Below are 16,112 nucleotides of genomic sequence, written 5' to 3'. Positions count from 1 at the left end.
GCTCTGCCAGAGCCCAGAGCCGCAGGGTAGCAGTGGCAGCCAGGAGCCCCCAGGGCTCCTCAGTGATTTAAAGGGTCCAGGGCTCCACTGTGGTAGCAGCAGCTGGAGCCCTGGGCCCTTTAAATCGCCCCCGAGCCCTGGGACTCCCAGCCACCTCTTCAGCTGGTAGCTCGGGGGTGATTTAATGGGCCTGCGGCTCCCAGCTGCCACTACCGCAGCTGGAGCCCCGGGCCCTTTAAATCTTCTGGTTGAGGCCATGCCCCCTGCTCAGGGCTCCGGCATACTGGTAAGTCCTTTAACTTACTTTCGCCCCTGGAGATCTCTCTCCTGTTGGCTTAGAGCGGCTACACTAGAGAGCTTCCAGCGGCGTAGCTGCATCTGTGTAGCCGTAGGCATAGAGGAGAAGGCGGATTGAGGCACCTGGACTACAACTTCTATCAGTTAACTTTCCAAATATATTTTTTTAGTTCTTAGAAAAAAATTAATTTTTTAGCTGAAAACCAATAACTTTCTGGATTTGGGATATTGAGTTTTTTTCACAAAAAACAAAACAAAACAAACAATCCACAGCAAACAGACCATTTTCCCCCAAGAAATTTATTTACTTAATATTCCAGTTTGTGTTAAAAAACAGTGTCACCTCACTTCCTTAGGCACTTTTGAAATTCCTGCTCTAATTAACTTTTTTAATGCACTGCAGTTTATTTTTAAAGTAATCGTTAACAATAGCTATTTAAAAAAATATGAAAAAGGGTTTTGTGGGATCTAAGTATTTATGACAGAATAGGGCCCTAAGTAGTGTAGATAGTTGGCACCCCAAGAAAGGATATTCTACTGCTACACCTTAATCTAATTTTCTTCTAGCTTTACTAAATCATTTTGACAAAGTTACAGTAGATCACTCTTTACCCAAGTAATCAGCACCAAATTTTAAAGATATAAAGATATAATCAGACTTTTTGGAAACATTTCAGTCGTAAGCTCCATTAGCTACCAAGTCATAAATGTTTGTTCTCTCTCTTTTTATAAGAACCCAGTTGCCAGAAAATTGATTAATTATCAAATTATCTGGCAAGATGTATACATACATATCTTGCTAGATGCCAAAGTCCACAGTGTTCTTAGATGCAAATAAAACTGACCATGGTTCACTCAAAAGTGACCTCTACAGAAATTAATTGTTTGGATATTATAACACATTTTTGTTGTTCTTTAGTAAAAATAATTGTTAAGAAGCAAATAAATATACACTAAGTATTTCTGCCCAAAGAGTTTAAAATTGAGTAAAATTCACCCTTTGCAGAAGCCAGTACAAAGTCTATGCAGAGAGCCAGCATAAACCCCATGCACAACTTTTGTCCCACTTAATCTCTATTTTGAGGCTTGCATGGGAATTAAGTGGTGCATATGTCTTTTGCTGGCACTCCTTCCTTGAGTAAATGGTATGGCGTCTGCACAGGTAACTCAGGAAAAAAGGCGCAAAACGATGGTCTGCCGTTGCTTTTCACAGAGGGAGGGAGGGCCTGACATGTACCCAGAACCACCCCCGACAATGTTTTTGCCCCATTAGGCATTGGGATCTCAACCCAGAATTCCAAGGGCAGTGGAGACTGTGAGAACTGTGGGATAGCTACCCACAGTGCAACGCTCTGGAAGTCGACGCTAGCCTTGCTAGCTGTCGACGCTATGGAAGCACTCTGCCGAGTTAATGCACTTAGAGCATTTTGTGTGGGGACACACACAACTGACTATATAAAAACGATTTCTAAAAAACTGACTTCCATAAATTCGACCTAATTTTGTAGTGTAGACATACCCATAGTTTGGATCAATATTAGTATTCTAAAAGGTTTGTGGTATGGGCAGAGAAAGCTTGTGACCATGGGCATCTCTCTTTGGCTCCCCCCTGCCCTCCCCGAATGTAATCTCAAGTATGTCACAGCCATGTTGTTCAAATAGTTACTCCAGCACACTTGCAGGAGCAAATGAAGATATATGCCTGCAGTGGCCACTAGTGAACAGGATGGGGATGATGAATACCAGTTGATCAGGTGTTTGTCTTACACATACATACATATATCGTCTCATATTTGGCCCTGAAACTGCAAATGTATGAAATATTTGAAAAACAAAATTATTTAATTTTACTGTGTTTATTTTATAATTCCACCTTTTGTGTCAAATGTGAGGACTGCATGTTGTTATTATTTCATGTCAGATTCACTCATGTGAGAATAAAAATGAAAAGATAAAAGGAATACCATTAAGTATGCATGTATCCACGTAAAAGGTTTCCCTACATTTCGTTCACATACTTCCTACAACAGCTAGAAAAAAAAATGGAAACTGATAAAAGAGCAACTAAAATGCATATTTCATGAATACAGACTGTCATGTTTTCTTTAAATAATTTCACTCAAAGAGTGCTGTGTCAAAGAACTGACATTGTTATACACTGGTAATTTAGCACTGAAAATATAGTGTGAGTATTCAATATACTGTACTATAGCCACTTACCTTATAACTTTAGAGTTGCAGTTGCACCAAAAGCAGAGAATATGAAGGAAGCATAAAACTGCAAAATGGTCCCCTCCCCAAAACACACAGATAAGAGACCCTGTATCTAAGAAAAATATGTAAACCAAAGTACAGTATTAAAGGCTAGAACCTTGATAATTCACACTTCACTAATCTGCTCACCCTATAATTCTCACACACAAAAAACCCATGGTCTCTTCCCACATCTCAACAAAAATTTAATAAGTGTACTGTAGTGTCATACCATTACTAAAGCTTTGTTGTGTTTACAAAATATATGCATAACATCCATTCGCATGAATTGTTATCATAAATAATGAAAACTAAATTGCACTTGTGAAAAAAGCACAAAGTCTTAGATATCTTGAGGTGCATTACCCTTGCTTTTTAACTCTGTCCATTTACTCAATAATTTGCAAAACTCAGTAATTTGCAGTAGGTCTCCTGGCCACTAGTGTGAATTAGAAAGGGTCTCCTGGGGTATATGGGAAGATGGAGATAACTATTCCAGAGCTCAAATGACATCAGAAAGTTTGGTGTTTTCATCTGAAACTCTCTTTGAGTTACAAAATACCCAATTACATCTCCACTTGCATGGGTGCAACTCCAACAGATGTCACTTAGAGCTGCACTCAAATAACTGAGGGCAGATTGGGGCCAGAAATATTTCTTGTTACATCAGATGCCTGATAGGACACAGACATTAACCTTAAAATATCAAATACAGAAAGAACCATAGTCACTATTAAAAAGTCAACATTGCTACATATAATGAGAAATAACTACAGTATCTGATACCTCAGTTTTCAGAGTAACAGCCGTGTTAGTCTGTATTCGCAAAAAGAAAAGGAGTCCTTGTGGCACCTTAGAGACTAACCAATTTATTTGAGCATGAGCTTTCGTGAGCTACAGCTCACTTCATCAGATGCATACCGTGGAAACTGCAGCAGACTTTATATATACACAGAGAATATGAAACAATACCTCCTCCCACCCCACTGTCCTGCTGGTAATAGCTTATCTAAAGTGAGCATCAGGTTAGGCCATTTCCAGCACAAATCCAGGTTTTCTCACCCTCCACCCCCCCACACAAATTCACTCTCCTGCTGGTGATAGCCCATCCAAAGTGACAACTCTTTACACAATGTGCATGATAATGAAGTTAGGCCATTTCCTGCACAAATCCAGGTTCTCTCACTCCCTCACCCCCCTCCAAAAACCCACCCCCATACACACACAGACTCACTCTCCTGCTGGTAATAGCTCATCCAAACTGACCACTCTCCAAGTTTAAAACCAAGTTAAACCAGAACATCGGGGGGGGGGGGTAGGAAAAAACAAGAGGAAATAGGCTACCTTGCATAATGACTTAGCCACTCCCAGTCTCTATTTAAGCCTAAATTAATAGTATCCAATTTGCAAATGAATTCCAATTCAGCAGTTTCTCGCTGGAGTCTGGATTTGAAGTTTCTTTGTTTTAAGATAGCGACCTTCTTAAAACAAAGAAACTTCAAATCCAGACTCCAGCGAGAAACTGCTGAATTGGAATTCATTTGCAAATTGGATACTATTAATTTAGGCTTAAATAGAGACTGGGAGTGGCTAAGTCATTATGCAAGGTAGCCTATTTCCTCTTGTTTTTTCCTACCCCCCCCCCCCCCGATGTTCTGGTTTAACTTGGTTTTAAACTTGGAGAGTGGTCAGTTTGGATGAGCTATTACCAGCAGGAGAGTGAGTCTGTGTGTGTATGGGGGTGGGTTTTTGGAGGGGGGTGAGGGAGTGAGAGAACCTGGATTTGTGCAGGAAATGGCCTAACTTCATTATCATGCACATTGTGTAAAGAGTTGTCACTTTGGATGGGCTATCACCAGCAGGAGAGTGAATTTGTGTGGGGGGGTGGAGGGTGAGAAAACCTGGATTTGTGCTGGAAATGGCCTAACCTGATGCTCACTTTAGATAAGCTATTACCAGCAGGACAGTGGGGTGGGAGGAGGTATTGTTTCATATTCTCTGTGTATATATAAAGTCTGCTGCAGTTTCCACGGTATGCATTTGATGAAGTGAGCTGTAGCTCACGAAAGCTCATGCTCAAATAAATTGGTTAGTCTCTAAGGTGCCACAAGGACTCCTTTTCTTGATACCTCAGTGTGGCTGGCAACCATTACAACCATTCTATGCCTGAAAAGGAAGAATTACTAGTATTACTGTCCTGATAAAGAGCAGGTGTGAAACCACAGAAAAATCTCTTTTCTATGGAATGGATAAACAGTCCCACACATGGGCAGAAAACGGGATTAAAAAATCAATGTGATAATCCCAAAGCATATAAAAACAAAGTTCATGGCCTATATGGATGGCCTCCAATTAGTCCCTGAATCACTGAAACCATCTTTCTTTCACCCTGGGACCTAAAAGGGCCTAACACAGACAAAAGGACTATCTGATTTGGGAGCCCCTTGGAACCATAATTCTCCAGGGATGATGAGATCTGGAAGGTTGAAAGTACCCAAAGTAGAGTAAAAAGTGTCTCTGACCTGAATATTATCAGCCAATATCTTCTCCTTTTAGGAACTCCCCTGTTGCCAAGAGGATTAAGGGAAGCCAAAATTATTTCCTGGCCTTGAACAGGGTGAATGGTGGGAGGGGATTTATTAGGAGACAGCTTCTGTTTAAGTCTCTACAGGAATTGGCCAGGGCTAAAGGCACATAATGCTGATTTGCAGGTAGGGTACTTTCAGCCCTTTCTAACTTTTATTTTATCCATGCTGGCCTGGGAAAGAAACAAAATAGAGTTCTGTCTCAGAAGTCATGGAAGGAGTGAACTACTGAACTGCACTTCTTCAGATCAGAGGCCGATTAAGTGCTAGCTGAGAAAGGGAGTGTTATGGATAGATGGTGCCAAAAAATGCTGTACCCTGTTTAGTTACTCTCTCTTGTCAATCTTGTGACGAGATCTCACTGGCAGAACCTGAGAGTACAGAAATAAGCAGTGGCAATTTGGAATCTTAATCAGCTTGATTGTACAAAATGCTACTTGGCAAGCGTTAACTCACAGACTAAACATTTGTCTGCTGCAGACTTCCCCTCCATTACAAAGTAATAAATAATTGAGTGGATTGTATGAGAGTGTCATCTTGTGAGAAAGGTAAGTGAGAAAACTACACAGGGAAAATGAAGTAACTTGGTGCAGACACTGCAAATAACTGCTACACCTGTAACACAAGCAGTAATCCCAATGACATCTAGTAACTCATGATATACCACTCTAATTCATTATAAAAATTATACTCATTTTTTTGTTTAAATGTATTAAAACACCCTTGGTTTATTGGAACTTTCCACCAAACGAAAATGGATAAGCACCCTATCATTCCTTCCCAAGGAAAAGGGGAGGAAAACTCCATAACCTTCTTCTTACAGAGTTTACTCCCTCATTGTTCTGTTGGGGGAACATGGATCCCCTAGGATCACTGGGAGGTCTGGTTCCAGGCTGGCTCTGTGACATCCTAGGCCCCACTCCTTAGCAGCTCAGTGTAGCCATACTGACAAGTCTCAGGCAGTTGGTAGTTGCTCCTGGGAAGTGGAATCTCCCTTAAAGGAAGATTCCCCAGTACAGAAGGTATGGAAAGATAGCACAGCCAGGGGCCGTATTATTTTTCTGTGTGTTACTCTGGGGGGTTGAGGTGGACTGCCTAGCCTGGCCACTCCCCCCACAGATCCCAGACCCATGAACAGACTGCTATGGAAAAGATTCTGTGGGTCTCTTGATCACAGCTAGGTCCTAAGTTTGGTTTTGCTCTGAAAAGTGACTCTCTAAAACTGAAAAGGAGTACTTGTGGCACCTTAGAGACTAACCAATTTATTTGAGCATGAGCTTTCGTGAACTACAGCTCATGCTCAAATAAATTGGTTAGTCTCTAAGGTGCCACAAGTACTCCTTTTCTTTTTGCAAAGACAGACTTACACGGCTGCTACTCTGAAACCTCTCTAAAACTGGCACTGTGCAGTTCCACATTTATTATCTGTCAGCAAGCTCCAGATCAAATTTTCTCGGTTAACAAGTAAAAAGGTGCTTTTTTCTAACAGTCAACCTTGCAAATTCTACTTGAGATTGAAAACTCAAGCAGTGGTTTCTTTTCTGGCTTCCACATCCTCTACATTCAGTACTAAAGTAATTTAGTTAACAATTCTGCTGATAATATGCAAGGCAGAACAGACTCAAGCTCTTGTAGCTACATGACTAACAAGGAGAAAATGGTAAAACTATAGATTTATCAGTAAAGAAGCAGATATGCTTTCCATACATATAGAGTTCAGATCTGTTGATTACAGGTTACTCATCTGTAACAAGTTTTTTCAGATAAAAGCTTGTACAACTCCACTTGGATACACATGCACTCTCCATGCTTTGCCAGGACCCTTCAGTAAGCTTTGGCTCTTGGGGCTGTGTATATGCTTCCTTCTATTACCAGATATTTGTGCCATTGCTTGTTTGACCTGAGAGTGTATAAAGAGGTGTGGTGCTGTCCTGTTCCTTCCATTACCTGAAAGTCCATTACCCAGCCTAGCGTGGGGGACAGGGCAGGTCATGTGGATCTGCACATGAAATCAACTAAAAAGCCCTCCGGATACAGGTGAGTAACCTGTTCTTCTCCACTGAGTATTGCCTGAACAAATCCCTATCTCTTTCTTTGTTTCACCCACATTACATCTTGTCCACTTAGGGCCAGGTTCTCTTGAAATCAGTGGAAGTTAGGCTCTTGGGCCAGATTTTTACAGGTATTTAGGTGCCTAAAGATGCAGTAGGCACCTTGTGGGATTTTCAGAAGTGCTCGGTATCTAGCCCCCATTGATTTCAACAGGAATTAGGCAAGTAGGCACTTTTCAAAATCTCACTCCTACTGCATCTTAAGCTACCTAAATGCCTTTTAAAAATCTGGCCTTCAGATCTTAAACTCTTTGGGGGAAGGGTCATTTACTATATATCTGTACAGTGCCTAGTATAATGGGGCTATTGGTGTAACTGTACAAATAATATAAATAATAAATATTATGCAAAGGGCACCATTTGAAGCTTTTTACTAGGGCTGCCAATTAATCACAGTTAACTCGTGATTAACTCAAAAATTAATCGTGATTAATCACAGTTTTTATCATATTTTTAAACAATAGAATACCAATTGAAATTTATTAAATATTTTGGATGTTTTTCTACATTTCATATATATTGTATTCTGTGTTGTAATTGAAATCAAAGTATATATTATTTTTTATTACAAATATTTACACTGTAAAAATGATAAACAAAAGAAATAGTATTTTTTAAGTCACCTCATACAAGTACTTTATGTAACCTCTTGGTCACGAAAGTGCTACTTACAAATGTAGATTTTTTTTGTTACATAATTGCACTCAAAAACAAAACAATGGAAAACTTCAGAGCCTACAAGTTCACTCAGTCCTACTTCTTGTTCAACCCATTGCTAAGACAAAAGAGTTTGTTTACATTTACAGGCTCTCTTCTTACAATGCTGCCCTCTTCTTATTTACAATGTCACCAGAAAGTGAGAACAGACATTTGCATGGCACTTTTGTAGCCAGCATTGCAAGGTATTTCCGTGCCAGATATGCTAAACGTTTGTTTGCCCCTTCATGCTTCAGCCACCATTCTAGAGGACATGCTTCCATGCTGATGATGCTCATTAAAAAAATAATGTGTTGATTAAATTTGTGAATGAACTTCTTGGGGGAGAATTGTATGTCCCCTGCTCTGTTTTACCCGCATTCTGCCATATATTTCATGTTATAGCAATCTCGGATGATGACCCAGCACATGTTCATTTTAAGAACACTTTCACTGCAGATTTGACAAAACACAAAGAAGGTACCAATGCGAGATTTCTAAAGATAGCTACAGCACTTGACCCAAAGTTTAAAAATCTGAAGTGCCTTCCAAAATCTGAGAGGGACAAGGTGTAGAGGAGCATACTTTCAGAAGTCTTAAAAGAGCAATGCTCTGATGCGGAAACTACAGAACCTGAACCACCAAAAAAGAAAATCAACTTCTGCTTGTGGCATCTGACTCAGATAATGAAAATGAACATGCATCGGTCCGCACTGCTTTGGATTATTATTGAGCAGAACCCATCATCAGCATGGACGCATGTCCCCTGGAATGGTGGTTGAAGCATGAAGGGACATATGAATCTTTAGCAAATCTGGCACATAAATATCTTGCAATGCCAGCTACAACAGTGCCATGAGAATGCCTGTTCTCGCTTTCAAGTGACATTGTGAGCAAGAAGAGGGCAGCATTATCTCCAAATATAAACAAACTTGTTTGTCTGAGCGATTGGCTGAACAAGGAGTAGGACTCAGTGGTCTTGTAGGCTCTAAAATTTTATATTGTTTTATTTTTGAAGGCAGGTTTTTTGTACATAATTCTACATTTGTAAGTTCAACTTTCATGATAAAGAGATTGCACTACAGTACTTGTATTAGGTGAACTGAAAATACTATTTTTTTTTTGTTTTTTTACAGTGCAAATACTTGTAATCCAAAATAAATGTAAAGTGAGCACTTCGTATTTGTATTGTAATTGAAATCAATATATTTGAAAATGTAGAAAACATCCAAAAATATTTAAATAAATGGTATTCTATTATTGTTTAACAGTGCAATTAATCATAATTAATTTTTTTAATCCCTTGGCGGCCCTAATTTTTACCTTACTGGATTGTTCCACTCTTCAAGTTTTGCAGAGAAGTGCCTGCGGCAACATCAAAACTAAAAACAGAGTAAAAAACAATCAATAGTTGAACTTTACACTCTACCCTAAACTATACTACAGTAAATAAAGGAAGAAAATACACACAATAGGATGTGTGATTGAGAGAAAGCAGAAAGAGGAAGCTAGGGAGGTTCTGATCAGATACTCCTGCCCCTCAAAGAAACTGAAGAACAGGGTAGGGTTGTGGCTCTTGAGATCCACTTGAGCTCACACCTTTGTTTGAGTACCTCAAAAAAGTATGAGACTTCAGGGGACTGACGATGCAAGTCAAGCTCCTTCTTTTGTGCAGGGAGGAGCTAAAATCCTGGATGCAAGGCATAGGGAAGTGTTGGTACCAAAAGCAGCACTATATAATGGTGGGTGTAAAAAAGAGCTTTGTTTTTGCAGCTGATTTATTGGTTGGCCAGGTAAATTTGCTCCTGTTTAAATATTTGTTGTTTAAATGTTGCTGGGTATACTGTGCTGTTTTAAGATTCACTTTTAAGATTTACTTACATCAAAATAAATACACATCCAAAAGGAGTTGGAGTGAGGATAGGGCCATGCCTCAGATACCCCGTCCTATATTTAGTAGCAAAGGAAAGCCAGAGCTGGAAAGAGTGCACGTTACACTCCTTTTAAAAAGAATTAGTGGTGCCACCTCAGAGTGCTCCCAACTGCCACTGGAGGTTCCTATGGCTGGTACAGTACAAATTTTGTAGAATTTGTATTTAAGTAAGGAATACAGAGCTGAAATTCATAGAATTGTAGCTAAAAAGCCCAGACTAAAAACTCTTAGGTCATTCAGGCTGACCCCTGCATTTTTCAGAACGATACACTACATCATTCCCACCAACATCTTATCTCATGTATTCTTGAATATCCACAGTGATGGTGCCTTGACCCTATCCCCTGGGAGTCTACTCCATTGCCAAATTATTCTGTTAAGAATGTTTTCCTATATCTAGCCTAAATATTTTCTCTCCTTCACGTCACTGCTCCTTGCCCTACCAGTGCCACTAATTCTCTGCTTCCATTGCTATTATTACCTTTAAGGTACTTGTAGACTATAGATCATGCTCTCTCAGAGTATTTTTTCTGAATTTAAATATAGTCCCTTCAGTCACTTCTTGTATGTTTTATCTTCAAAGCCTTGTATCATTTTGTTGCCTTTCTCTGTATGATTTCTAGCTTGTCTAAACATTCTCTGAACTGAGGGAACCAGAACACTTCACAGCTTTTATACTAGCAAGCCATGAATTGCCTACAAAAATCTGATGACTGAAATTATTTTGTTTAAAGGTAATTTAGCACCCTCTGGTGTAGCGTTGCTCTATTGCAAATTTCATTTTAGACGAAGAAGAGTGAAATATCCAGAGAAACAATACTGTATACATTTTCATGTTAATGTTTGTGAAGCAATAGTTATGGGTGGTTCAGCAGTTTTATTATTTATGTTTGTATTCAGGAACTTATGGCTCATTGGAAAAATGCTCAGGACGGCAACATGTGGCTAAAAGTTAAACTTCCATTGACTTCAATAGAAGATGCTTAAATATGAGCATAATGTTTAGATCTTTCTGTTCAGTGTATTACAGAAAACACCTTCCTGATTTTTTTAGACATTCTCTTTTAAATATTTTAATCATTTTTGTGTTGTACAATGCTAAAAAAACACAAACAAAAAACGACAACATGGAAGTTAACCAATTTAAGATACTCCTTTTTTCCTTTGCTTACGCCACACATGGTTTCCATTAAAAAAAATAATTTTTGCAAGTAATTAGTCTGTATTGTAAATAAGATCCACTATGATGTTGTTGTTGTGGTTTTAAATTTCACATGACCTAATTATAAGCTCTTGAATAATGCACATACACAGTTTAAGTTCTCATCAATCTTGAGCCCACAGGCACCTATTAAGAATATTTCCCAAAATTTGCAGCCTCTCTGTCAATGCCATTTATTAATTTTGAATCAAACTGGATTTACCTTTCCTCTCCCTTTAAACTCATTACCACTGCTGAAGGTAGGGTTGGACTGGCAGCCACCAAGTGGACTAGATGATAGCTTTTGACCAATTTATAATATGGAGCAATTTGTAGCAGAACCATAAATAATATAAGCCCTCCATTCTATTCCCAAATCCCTGTCAACGTCAATGTTAAAAAAATAAATAAATTCCCCAAACCTTCCCCAATCAGTGTTTTGACTTTGAAAGGGGAGATGCGCCAGGGACTCCATGACATCCAATAGGAACTTAGCTAGTGCTATTGATTTTACGTGGAAGGCACCCATATACTTCAGGGATGGGCAGCAGTATAAAACTCTAAGATAGATACTACCCTAGTAAGGGGTTCCAGGCATATTTTCCCCCGATAAAGTGTTCTGAAAATATGCTATGCTTGCAATATGGTGCAACTTGGTGCAATATGGCACATTTCATTAAGTAAATTACTTTTCAGAAGTATTACTAAGATCGAGAGAGAAACTCAAACTGTGTGGGTGAGCATTCCTATAGAAGTTAGGCCGCTGCCTGGGAAAAGGAGTGAGGGAAGAGAGGACTCAGGCTGCCTCCTTCAAGGCCATGTGTGTGTTGGGAAGGGGAACTTCATGTTGAGCACCAAAAGTTTTGCTGCTGCCTAGGGTGACCAGATGTCCCGATTTTATAGGGACACTCGCGATTTTTGGGTCTTTTTCTTATATAGGCTCCTATTCCTTCCCCCCCACACACACACCCCGTCCCGATTTTTCACATTTGCTGTCTGGTCACCCTACTGCTGCCTGAGGGGAAGAGGAGGATCACAGGCCTTCCTCGCTATATGCTGCCTTTTACCACGCAGGCCTAACTGGGGGCCTAAGAACTCCTCTGAAGGGTAAGAAGATTCGCTAAAGGAAACCAGCAGGGCGATAGTGCTACCATCCAAAAAGTAGAAGGGGACAAGCTTGGCTGAGGCACAGTTTAGTTAGTCATTTTTCATTATAAAAGTAAACTAATTAAATATGGTACCTTCCTACTCACACAATCTGCTCCCTGTGTGTATTCAGAGTCACACCTGCTTATTTTAATGACAGAAGTAAGTTTTTACTACTTTTAATTACTGTCAACTCTGCAGAATCAACAGCTCTAAGAGTGAACTGGATTCTTTCCAGATGTGTTCAACATCAACAAAACTGTTAAGTAAGTTCCATTTGAAGAGCCAACTATGCAATGTCATTGTGTTCCATTCTGCCTTCAGTTACACCTGTGCAATTCCACAGAAAGCAATGAAGTTCAACAGTTATAACAAAGGGCAGAATTTGGCTTTCAGAAGCCAGAAAGAACACAGCTTGACTTTCAGATCCCAGGATGAATTTGCAGTGAGATGAAATGGCAGTTCAGAAAAATATTTTTTACTTGTACTCTGAAATAATCTGATATGGAAATCATTGACACCTATTTAGTATGGAAGCTTGCAATGCCATTTTTATGACTTCACCTCTCAGAGGTATTGTAAGCAGAGTGGAAGTATGTCAATTACCGGTAATTTTCATTATAATCCTTTGTTTTTATGTTAATATCTTTCTAAATCATTCAGTTTGGGATAAAATTCTGCCTGAAGATGGATTATTTGGAAATCTTTTCTGCTATTTGAGTTAGAGGAGAGTGGGGACAAAACTTTCTACTGTAAAATAAATAAAGTAACATAATATTAGTCACACATTTCTGAACATGTCTGCAATAAAAACATCTCAAATGTGTAGCTTGAAACTTGTTATGGACATAAGCCTCAATGAAGCCTTTACTTGGTTTGAAAAAATGTTTTTTCAATGTATCATTTATGGCAATAGAAAATTGTGTATTGAATTGAAATGGGCTGACCCAGATGTACTTAAAACTGGATGCTGTCAAAATTGGAATTGAGATTTTTATTCAAACCAGGGTAGCAGTTTGGATCCAAATTCAGACCAAGCATCTGAACTAAAATGGTGGAAATTTCATAAGAACAGCTGTTCTTACAAGACCAACAGCTGTTCTCAAAAGACCTCTATCACCCAGGCACCCTGCTGGTCTCCAGACCCCCATTCATTATTGCAGTGTTTTATCAGGGTAGCAGACAGACTTCCAGTCTCTTCATGGGAGTACCTGCTGCTCTTCCCCCACTTTACTCTCTGCTGTCTGGCAAGTGAGGAGTGCCAACCAAATCCAGTGGTGGACTTTGTGGAGTGTTGAATCTCTTACTTTATTATACTCATGGGCACAGCAGTGCCTGCCAGAATTTAAAATCCCAGAAAATTCGTGCATTTCTCTAGTGGAAGCTAACAGTGGTCTTCTGAATAGGAATCTAGATCTGGAATCCTGGATTCAAATACCACCAACTATTAAGATGTTAGGATCTGGAGTTTTGATTTAGACCCATCTCTAATACAGAGCATGCACACAATAGTGTATATGTGCACAACCATTTAAACAAATATGCACTTTGAAGCTATTCATATACAGAGCTAGTTTGGCAATTCAGAGAATTTATAAGCTCTCACCAACAGAAGAGTACTTTAAAGAAGTGCTTATTGAATATGCAGTCATGTTAGTCTTGATGCCTGGTTACAAAAGCGTGAATATTTATGCAATACATTTTTGGTCAAAGATTTTAAGACCAGTAAAACATTTTCCATTTCCATTTAAAAGAACTGTGGATTTTAATTAGCAATATTATTTTAAGAGTGCTTTCACCAAGGTGACCAGTTTGTTGTTTTATTCCAACATTACATTTTATAGAAATTACATATACTCTCTGATTTATACAAGCCAGTGGAGGGTTTCTCCAGATGCTTATTGAACAATATAGATTGCAGACATTTGCTTATCTTTCTACTGAATGTCCTCCAAGATTAGTAGATCCTATAAGGAAGATTTAAAAATACAAAGGTATAAATATTTTTACATAAAGCTAAAGAATCATTGCATTCATTTAAGTAAAATCTATTTTGTTAAGAAAAATAATAAAAAAATCAAAAATGAAAAATCATTATAAATATTAATATAAAAAACAAACATAAAGGAACACATGTTGCTGTGAATTTTGGCAAAGCTGTTTCTATGTATGCAAGTGCAAATATGGTAAGTGATTTTACAGGGAACATGAAAATAAGTGTCAGTGTACTTGTGAACAGGATTGAGCCCCATACTTAGAATTAGGATTCTAATTGTTTAAAAGATGCTAAGGTAAGACTCTCATCTCAGTTATACCAATGAACAGAAGCATTATTCAGAGAAACCGTATTACACTACATTTAAATTACTGGATTTACACCAGAAACTGAGATCAAATCCTTTTTCCTTTAATTGAAGCTCAAGATATCTTTCCATGATTACATGTCCAGTTTTCTACCCAATCCTCTATCACCCATTTTTCCCGAATCCATCACATGCATATGTCATTTCACAAGCCAGATCATAGCCTATGGAAGACATTTCTGGGGCAAATTGCATAGTGCTTTTGGAAGATATGGGGGTTCAACAATTAAGGTCAATTTAATCTTTCTTTCTTTCTGGCTTGTCATATTTCCAAAACTGCTTGGCCTACAAACTCCAAATTTTTCTGACTGTTGGTCTTGGGGACAGAATGGTGCTTCTTACTAGCTTTGGGAAGGAAGCTTGCAATTTTACATCTGAATTGCAATTTTTGAATATATCATAAATAGGGCTGTCAAGCGATTAAAAAAATTAATTGTGATTAATCACACAATTTAAAAAATGTATCACGATTAATCGCACAGTTAAACAATAATAGAATACCATTTATTTAAATATTTTTGGCTGTTTTCTACATTTTCAAATATATTGATTTCAATTACAACACAGAATACAAAGTGTACAGTGTTCACTTTATATTTATTTTTATTACAAATATTTGCACTGTAAAAAACAAGAAATAGTATATTTCTATTCACCTAATACAAGTACTGTAGTTCAATCTCTTTCTCATGAAAGTTGAACTTACAAATGTAGAATTATGTACAAAAATAACTGCATTCAAAAATAAAACAATGTAAAACTTTAGAACCTACTAGTTCACTCAGTCCTACTTCAGCCAATTGCTCAGACAAACAAGTTTGGTTACAATTTGCAGGAGATAATGCTGCCCATGTCTTGTTTACAATGTCACCTGAAAGTGAGAACAGGCATTCACATGGCACTGTTGTAGCTGGCATCGCAAAATATTTACGTGCCAGATGCACTAAAGATTCATATGTCCCTTCATGCTTCAACCACCATTCCAGAATATATGCATCCATGCTGATGACGGCTTCTGCTCGATAACGATCCAAAGCAGAGCGGTTCATTTTCATCAACCGAGTCACAAGCCACCAACAGAAGGTTGATTTTCTTTTTTGGTAGTTCAGGTTCTGTAGTTTCCGCATTGGAGTGTTGCTCTTTTAAGACATCTGAAAGCATTCTCCACACCTCTCAGATTTTGGAAGGGACTTCAGATTCTTAAACCTTGGGTCGAGTGCTTTATCTATTCTTAGAAATCTCACATTGGTACTATCATAAATATAAGGAGAAGGGTAACCACCTTTCTGTCCACAGTGGTATAAAATCCCTCCTGGCCAGAGGCAAAACCTTTTCACCTGTAAAGGGTTAAGAAGGTAAAATAACCTCGCTGGCACCTGACCAAAATGACCAATGAGGAGACAAGATACTTTCAAAGCTGGAGTGGGGGGACTAAAGGGTCTGTCTGTCTGTGTGATGCTTTTGCCGGGAACAGATCAGGAATGCAGCTCAGAACTCTTGTAAAAAGTTAGTAAGTAATCTAGCTAG

At 38.7% G+C, this 16,112-nt stretch overlaps 1 protein-coding gene across 1 annotated transcript in view; it reads right to left on the bottom strand.

The window, feature by feature from the left end:
• Window positions 1-9,266: 9,266 nt before the first annotated feature.
• RNF212 (ring finger protein 212) overlaps window positions 9,267-16,112 on the bottom strand; it is a 33,060-nt gene continuing 26,214 nt past the window's right edge. The window contains exon 6 of the mRNA XM_077816183.1: window positions 9,267-9,324. Coding sequence (XP_077672309.1) covers window positions 9,267-9,324 — 58 coding nt within the window. The remainder of the gene's footprint in view (window positions 9,325-16,112) is intronic.

This window comes from Eretmochelys imbricata, chromosome 4 (assembly GCF_965152235.1).
Source record: "Eretmochelys imbricata isolate rEreImb1 chromosome 4, rEreImb1.hap1, whole genome shotgun sequence".
Classification (NCBI taxonomy): domain Eukaryota; kingdom Metazoa; phylum Chordata; order Testudines; family Cheloniidae; genus Eretmochelys; species Eretmochelys imbricata.
The sequence above is the reverse complement of the archived record's forward strand: the minus strand, read 5'-3'. Positions and strand labels throughout refer to the sequence as shown.